At 34.0% G+C, this 9014-nt stretch overlaps 1 protein-coding gene across 1 annotated transcript in view; it reads right to left on the bottom strand.

Moving 5' to 3' along the window:
- Positions 1–9014, bottom strand: part of BLTP1 (bridge-like lipid transfer protein family member 1) — a 233207-nt gene that overhangs the window by 51466 nt on the left and 172727 nt on the right. Inside the window, 4 exon segments of the mRNA XM_017852605.1 lie at positions 184–243; positions 4378–4576; positions 5677–5888; positions 7790–7958. Coding sequence (XP_017708094.1) covers positions 184–243; positions 4378–4576; positions 5677–5888; positions 7790–7958 — 640 coding nt within the window.

Below are 9014 nucleotides of genomic sequence, written 5' to 3'. Positions count from 1 at the left end.
AAATGTTCTAATACAAAACAGTTTTTTTTTTTTTTTTAATTAGTGAACACCAGAATTAGCTTGGCCAAAAGATTCTCTTGCCATTAAAATAAAGGCAGAATTCTAACTAACACATAATTCTCTTGCCATTAAAATAAAGGCAGAATTCTGTCTAACACAAAATAATGCTGAATGTGAACCTACCAGCTGCTGCTTGTCCTGTAGTTCTTGAACATACTTCATAGGTGCCATCTGGAACTACACCTGTACAAAATCACCCCAAAATAGTTTTCAATGAAAATACATTTGTGATTATATATTGTACTCTTTAATTTTTCACACAAGATTATTATCTAAATACAAAGAGGATTACTATCCTTCCTAGATTTTAGTTCTTAATCTTTGGAATGAAAGGGCTATTTTAATGACTCATAAGATTGATTCCATATTTCACAATATTTTATTCTGTGATTTAAATAATTTAACTGCAGTTTTAGCTTTACTTTCTGCATGTGAGTTCCTTATTTGAGTGACAACACCTGGCCAACTCTGACACTCTAGATGGCTTATCCACTAATATCCAGGATGCTATGACAATTTGTTGTCATAAATGAATGGCACTTTGAGAATGCAAATGACTTAAAATAGAATTTTCGTAACTAAGAGCTACCGCATTAAGTCAAAGTCAGACACATGATTCATCAGTCTCACCTTCTCTTTTGACATAGAACATTTTATGAGAAAAAAAAAATGGCTGAAGGTCATGATGTCAATCTCAAGATCATGCACCTATCTCCAGAATATATCTACTTTAACTCTGAAACATTTACTACCACCTAGCTTTAATCTGGTAACTTCAGCTTCAAAAAAAGATGTTAATTAAATTCAACAATTTTACACAGTAAAAGTGGAAACAACTTTTAAACAAAGTAAACTATAAACATAGAATTAAGACCTTCCTCAGTTATCCTTAGAAGAAACTAAATATCAACTTAAACTTGAGAGTACATATATCTTTAATGTCCTTTTGTAACTCACTCTGAATCCTAAATTGGTATTCAAATGTTACTTAAATTTGAGCTTACTATTCATTTTCTAGGTAATTTGGTATTACATTTCTGTCTTTGAAAAAATTCAAAAGGGAAAAATCCTTCCAACTTAGAAATATTACAACTTAGTTTGTGAGAGAGGATCTACTTGTTATTAAGTTATGTTTTTTTAAAGACTGCCAATAACTTTAACATCTAAATTATACCTTTGAACTGTATAGTACCTGTGTCTCACATACAAATTCTAATTAAGAAATAATTAGATTTGGTTTTGGAGTATCACCCAATTCACCTTTGTAGTCATGGTTATAAATCTGAACAAGTAAGAACTACATTACCCTTTCAAATCCAAGAATGCTAGAATGAAAAGAAAACCCTTTGAAATCTGAATAACATAACTGAGGCCAAGTGAAAGGAAGAATTAGTAAATAAAAAGGGAGAAGAAAACTTTTAGGATTTCCTATCCCAGGAAGTAGTAGAGAATTTTTAAAAATTAAGCTTAAGGGCTAGGTGTGGTGGCTCACGCCTGTAATCCCAGTGCTTTGGGAGGTCAAGACTGCAAGATCACTTGAGGCTAGGAGTTCAAGACCAGCCTGGGCAACATAGTGAGACTCCATCTATACAGGAAATTTAAAAATTGGCCAGGTATGATGGCATGTGCCTGTGGTCCTAACTACTTGGGGGGCTGAGGCGGGAGGATTGTCTGAGCTCAGTAGTTCAAGGCTGCAGTGAGCTATGATGGCACCACTGCACTCCAGCCTAGGTAACACAGCAAGATTCTGTCTCTAAAAAGCAACAAAAAAATTTAAGCTTAAAAAATGAATATATAAACTCATAGAATATAGAGCCATGATGAATGAATAAGGAATATTATGATTTTTAGAAGTAGATCTGAATCCTGAAAATGAGGACTAAGAAATCAACTAGTCTCTTCCCCATAATACCTGTGGTTTCTGTATCACAGACAGAATGATGATTTGGAGCAACCATTAGGCTGAATCTAGGATGGTAATTTTTCTGCTCTGATGACCAAATGCTATCCAGGTTTTAACAGACAGCTTGCAGACATCTAAACTTCTGATGGTTTATTTTGTCTAAATACACATTGATGATATTCAGCTAATATTTACTATCTACTTAAATCATTCTTTGAACTCTTCCTATAGATTGTCCTTGTATTTTTAATGCATTTCTCAATAAACATTATCACCTAGAGAAGAAATTTTACTGGGTCACCTTTTTTTCTAGAGTATGTTTTAAAATGATCTGTTAAAAAAATTCAAAGGCATAATCCTACCATTCCTTATTTCTCTGCCCTATACACATCACCTTTGTCCAAAATATTAAGGTATACTTATTACTAATAAAAACTATAAACTAGTAAACTCATCTGTCCATTTTATCATTTGGAATTTTTATCAATATGTCAATTACATAACTACTCTGCTTACCTCCTAGCCCCTTCCCAAGAAACCCAAACAATAAGCATGTTACAGAAGCATGTCATTTAGTCCCCTCTAAAACCCAAAAATAAATTATTCTGATTATCATGATTACCAGCATGTTAGTGTTCTGTAGTAACAGAATATATAGAGGTGCTAAATTATTTGTTCATTTTTTAATGTATATTTCTGATTCTGAGTCCAAGCATATTTCTCATTTTATATTTCTTATGCATTTGCCCTTTAAGATAAACTGTTAAGGAAATGGTTTACTTCCTTTTTTTCCAAATATATTCTACATATTTTAATAAATACAATGATGGTAAAGCTGTCACTGTAATAAAAATCACTGTTTAAATTTATTTTGTCTTTTATTAAAACAGATATGTTTTAGTGATTTAAAAAATGTATAACTATTGTGTAAAATAATAAATCTATAAAGATTTCTGTTGTAGGCTAATATTGGTCTTTTGGATAATAGGCATGAGTATTTCCATATCAAGTCTTCTCAGTAACCTGAAGTATTTCAAATAAGTCCTGGTATTTTACCTATAATTATCTAAACGCAAAGCATTTGATGGGGTTCAGTACACACTGCCTTCCAAAATGGTACCTTTTCCTATGGAAGGTATTTTAAACTGAAGCAATTTGAGAAGCAGCAGATGCAGGAAGGACTTTGACTTTCCTCTGAAGCAGGTCATATGACCTACATGTGAGAGATGCCCTTCCTATACCCAGAGGAAAGGAGCATCCTCATCTCCAAAGTGGAGGGACACTGAGAGCAATCTGAACAAATAGGCCTTGGTTAGTTTCCCCCAGTTTACTACCCTTAACTCGAACCCCTTTTTCTCACATTGCTCTACAACTCTCTACTCTTCATCAAACGTAGCATAAAAATACTCAGGTTTAACCATTTATTTGGATCTTCGTTTCCTTATGAAGGCTCCATGTCACAAAAAAACCTCATACTAAATAAACCTGTATGCTTTTCTCTCATTAATTGGTCTTTTACTACACAAGCCCCAGCAAATAGCCTAAAAGGATAATAGGAAAAGATATTTTCCTTCCCTACACATCAAAACCAAGAATTTTCATTCATTTTGAATGCTAAAACTTCAATTTTTGCAAAAATAATAGAAGGTTTTCCCATTCCTCAAAGAAAATGGGAACTAGAAAGATTTCCCTGTAGTGGAGAGAGGAAAAAATTACATAAACAATGGGCTACCGCTTTCTAAAAGCAAAGTAATTTAGTTTACAAGATTGAGGAATTTTAGTTCACAACCTTTTAACTCCTTATTTATAATTTTTCTTTATTATTAATACTAATGATGCTTTACCAGCTCTGCTGTAATAAATATAAAAATATATACAAATAAATACCATATCTTCAATATGGCCTATAAACACAGTGTTAGTTATACCCAACCTCGAATATTACGGAATTGCAGGAATTCACATTACACTCTGCCTGCCTACAAATTTGAACATGTGGATTTATTCACATCGATATTAATTAAGGCTGGAGGTTCCTGGTCCTGGCTATTTACAACCTGTTCTGTGTTTTATGTTGAGTTGAATATGATACATTTATCATTTTCTTTCAAGATTCTGATAGGACAAAAACGCTTTATCTGGTCAAACATGGATCAATTACAGGAAAAGTCAGGGACTGTGTAAACATTCAAATGTTATACTACCAAAAAGAATGCCTGGTTGGTTTACTTCCCAAAACTACTCAATGACGTAGTTTTTCATGAATACGGTTTCTTACCTATAACTAGAAATAGCCCTTCCTTCTCGAAGTCTGAAAACATTGCTATATCTAAACATCTTTTAATTTTACAAATGGAGACTTAATGGTTTATTTTTTAAGTTCTAAACTGTATGTAGAAATAAAAGACACTCACAGGCATTCATCACTAAATCCCCACGAATTTCTGGTTTCCAGTCATCCCATGATGTCTCAAATCCATCAGCAAAACGGATACAAAAGTTTTTGAAATGCCCTTTGCTAACCAGAGACTCTGAAGAGCACGCAGTGATGAGAGTACTTTCAATGGTTAATACCAAAGCAGAACCAGTGTCAAGGTCTCCAGTATGATTAGACTGCAAAATACATTAAAGAAGAAATAAGAAAAAGGTGACAATTTTTTAAACTTAGAAATCCTCACAGGATTCATAGGAATAGAAATCTAGAAAGGGTCAAGACTAGATATGTTCATTAAAGAGCAGCTTAGAAAGATGCCTTTTAAAAATTAAATTGCTCAAGTGAAATGTATTTGCCATGTGCATTTTTTTTCTTACTTAACATACAAAGGGCTATCTGTATTTCTATCTCAAGCCCCTCTTTTAGTTGTGGGGAGACGCTCTAACAATGCCACCCACCTGTGGTGTTTATGGCCTTCCTAGGCCCAGCCCATCATGCTATTAAAAAACTACATTTCAGTTCCTGAAACACAAACATACCAATGCCGCCCATCCGCAACCCAAATTTTTTCTTAAAACTTTCTTACCAAACAAAATCCTAAAAGATAAATTAATTCAACAACTGGTTATAAGTTATTAAGGTAAATTATAACAGTAAAATATAGATCTCTGTATTCTACTGCTGATAACTGTTACTTCTTGGCCTGACAGGTGTTCATAGCCCTTTCTCTCTCTCATACACACATGTGCATGCAGTTACATATTCCTGAGAATTGGTCCTAAGTTGCAAAGAGAAAATTCCTGCTTTAGGTACACACTGCTTTGAAGTTTCATTACCATTAAATATTATAGTATAAAAGCATTTTGGAATTCCTTACTCTATTGCAGGTAAGTTTATTAAACAGTATTCTTAAATGTCCTTTAATTTCCATCTTATAAACCAGTCCATACCAATGACTTCCTTGCTAAAAAAGAAAACAATAAAATGACTCTGAAACTAAGTTTCTATTTATGAAGGTAAAAATTAAGAGTTATCTGGTGGGTATCAATCTTATCACTATTCTGAAGCATATAAGAGTGCTGCAGAGAAAAGTCCCATGAGATTCAGATTTAATACATTGAGATGAATAATGGTTGAAGGAATTCAATCTTACTTGCTACCTACTAAACAGTTATAAACCATTATACTGAAAAATGTATTGTTATACTCTAAATACTTAGAAATGGTTATGTAGAAATGCCTGGCTCTTAATCCTGGAATATGACTTGACTTTTTGTACCTGTGCAGTATTTGTGATAGGTAGGCAAATTCCCAGATCATTGACAGTGAGCTGGAGGAAAAGAGTCCCAAAGGCCTGGGCTGATGTTTGTTGGATACCAGGTAGCATATCTACTACTTCCTTTGTAGCCATATGAATATCCTTATGTAAAGCCATTCGTTGTTCATTCCAGTTGTCGTAGGCAGCCTTATAATTCAGCCAAAACAGCACAGCTTTTGATAATTAAGGCAGGGCCGAAAGAAAATTAAAACCAACACTGTAAATCTATATGTTAAGTAAAGCTCAAAAGCTGCAAAATCCTGTTGCTTAATAAAAATTACACCCAGAAAACTGTAGCATTAGAATTAGGAAAGATCTAAGAGGACATATAGTCACCATTTTTTAAATAACAAATGAAAAAATAAAACAGAAAGCAGGCAACCACATAATGGCACAAGGAAGAAGAAAATCCAGGTCTGTTCATTCACTCTAACTTATTTGTGAAATGCCTATTATATGTTAGGTACTGGGATGGAATAACAAATGAAAACAGACATGGTACTTAACTTCATCTGTAGAGCTGTTACTTCTTTTAAAATTCTTTAAGGTACATAATGCTAGGAACATACCATTAAAAGGATCTGATTTACAGAGAAAAGTCAAAGATGTTTGAGTTTGTTAAACAGAAACAAACCTTAAGGCAAACCTTCATTTCACGGCAGCGTATAGATGGAGGGGCCTCTAAAAAGGACATAAAGATGGAAAAGCCAGAGAAAAAGGAGGAAAAGCAAATGCAGGTTGAGCATCCCTAATCTGAAATCCAAAATCCCAAAACTTTCTGAATGTTGATATGATGCCACAAGTGGAAAATTCCACATCTGAACTCATGTGAGACTGCAGCCAAAATGCCGTCAAAACTTTGTTTCATGCACAAAATTATTTAAAATACTTTATAAAATTATCTTCAGGCTATGTGTATAAGGTGTATATGAAATGTACATGGATTTCATGTTTAAACTTGGGTCCCAGCCCCAAGATATCTCATTATGTATACATAAATATGCCAAAGCTGAAAAAATCCAGAATCTGAAACACTTCCTGTCCCAATTACTTTGGAGAACCAGTACTCAACCTGTTTTGTGTCAAGGACACCAAAAGTACAAAATACTTTAAGGAGCTGATAAAAGCTGATGAGAGGTCAGTAAAATGAGAACTGAAAAACATATATATGGGATTCAGCAAAATAAAATGTTATCTCTAATCTCCAAAACGGCAATTTTCTAACGGGATTCTGTTACTAGCCTATGTCCATCACTGATGGAGATCTTAAATGGCTTCTTAAACGGCTCCTCATTACTTCTAAAATACAGTTCAAATATATTTGCCCAATCCACATTAATTAGACCTTTTCTACCTGTTGAGCCTTCTTTGCCATTATTTTCTTCTATGAACCTACTGCTATATTTTCTTAGACTTATGTGTTTAAACACATTCATTCATATTCTGTCTCATTCAGTGTTTATTTGGTTCTGATTGTATGCCAGGGACTATTCTAGGCCCTGGTATATATAAAAGTAAATTTCATTTCCTTATCTCCCTGGTGAACTCCTAATTAAAAGTCAAATCAATAATTAGTTTCTCCTCTAAGAAGTGTAGGCAAAGGTAGAGAATTCCTCAGAACCAAGAACACATCTCTAACTCCACTGTGTAGTCTACTTTGTTTTCTTTTCCACTGGACTGACAGGTCCTTGAGAGCAGGGATACTGTTATTTTTGTAATCCACTTCTAGACAGTATATGATAAATATTTATAGAATATAAAAATAAACACAGTGCCAAAACACAAATGGGTGCATTAATTATCAAAACAAAAAAATTCAGCATTACAATTATATAATCTGAATCAGACACTCCTATGTATCCATGCAGAAGGCAAAATAATTTTAAAATGCTAAATAACTTTTAAAACTGAAGGGAAAAAGCAAGAATTTTTTTTTTTTTTTGGATACGCACATTTCAGATTTAGGAACCATTTCGCTGTCAAGCATTTACACCAGTAAACTACAAGATTTTTATCTAGCATTAACAAAACATTCCTAGATCCCAGAGGATGGTAGTCATTGACTTTATCTTACCTCTATCAAAGGCCACAGGCTGTGCATAAACAATTGGTCTATTCAAAGTAATAAGCACAGCTTCCCTATCTGAAGAACCACTGATTTCTTCTCGGAGGGCATTTCTTAATCCAATTCTGGTTTTAAAATAGGCAACCTGATGAAAATCAGAACCAGCTTCTTCATAAACCTAAAATAAAATTTAAAGCTCAATAAAATAAAATAATGGGAAAAGTTTTAATATAAAACTAAACACTATTAATGGAATTATTCACCAAAAAAACTATATTACATTTTTCTCAATTTCAGCTGTTAATGTATATTCCTTATACTCAGTACCATAAACACTTGAAATTAATATAAAAAAAGCCATGCAAGAGGTAAATATGAAGTCATAGATAAACTTTATATAAAAGTTAGGATGAGGTCCATATTCTAAATGGCAATGTATTAAATATTTTAAAATAATTAGAACCTCTAAAAATGTTTCCATTTGAAAAAATTACTTTTAGTAGAGATGACAAGAAATTTTTGTTCATGTTTTCCTCACATCTTTAATGCAGCAATTCAGTTTTGAAACTGTGACTGGCATTTTTCTATTTGGTTCTTCAAAGAGTAAAAAAGACTAAAATCTACATAATAATTTTTGGCAAAATAAAAACAAAAAAAATCGCCAATAAGCTGTGAACATTCATTTTTATACAACAGAGAATCTAACTGCGTTTTTTAACTTTATTTAACATTACTATATGCAGAACTTGCTAATATTCTACAGGAAAGGTGTACACTTAACATTTTAAGAACTGATTAGGAGAGCGCACAGCTGAAGACCAACAGGGGAAACAGCGGGGGCCGGTGCAGACGCGAACGACTCTGTCTGACAGCTTTGGGGAGAGCTGTGGATCTCCCAACTCGGAGGTTGAGATCTGAGAACGGACAGACTGCCTGCTCAGGTGTGTCCCTGACCCCTGAGTAGCCTAGCTGGGAGAAATCCCCCACTAGGGGCAGTCTGACACCCCACACCTCACAGGGTGGAGTACACCCCTGAGAGGAAACTTCCAAAGGAAGAATCAGACAGGTACACTCGCTGTTCAGCAATATTCTATCTTCGGCAACCTCTGCTGCTGATACCCAGGCAAACAGGGTCTGGAGTGGACCTCAAGCAATCTCCAACAGACCAACAGACAGTCCTTCTGACTGTCAGAAGGAAAACTATCAAACAGGAAGGACACCTATACCAAAACTC

This window comes from Rhinopithecus bieti, unplaced genomic scaffold (genome assembly GCF_001698545.2).
Source record: "Rhinopithecus bieti isolate Rb0 unplaced genomic scaffold, ASM169854v2 scaffold_33326, whole genome shotgun sequence".
Taxonomy (NCBI): Eukaryota; Metazoa; Chordata; class Mammalia; order Primates; family Cercopithecidae; genus Rhinopithecus; species Rhinopithecus bieti.
This window is presented reverse-complemented; position numbering and strand designations above follow the sequence as displayed.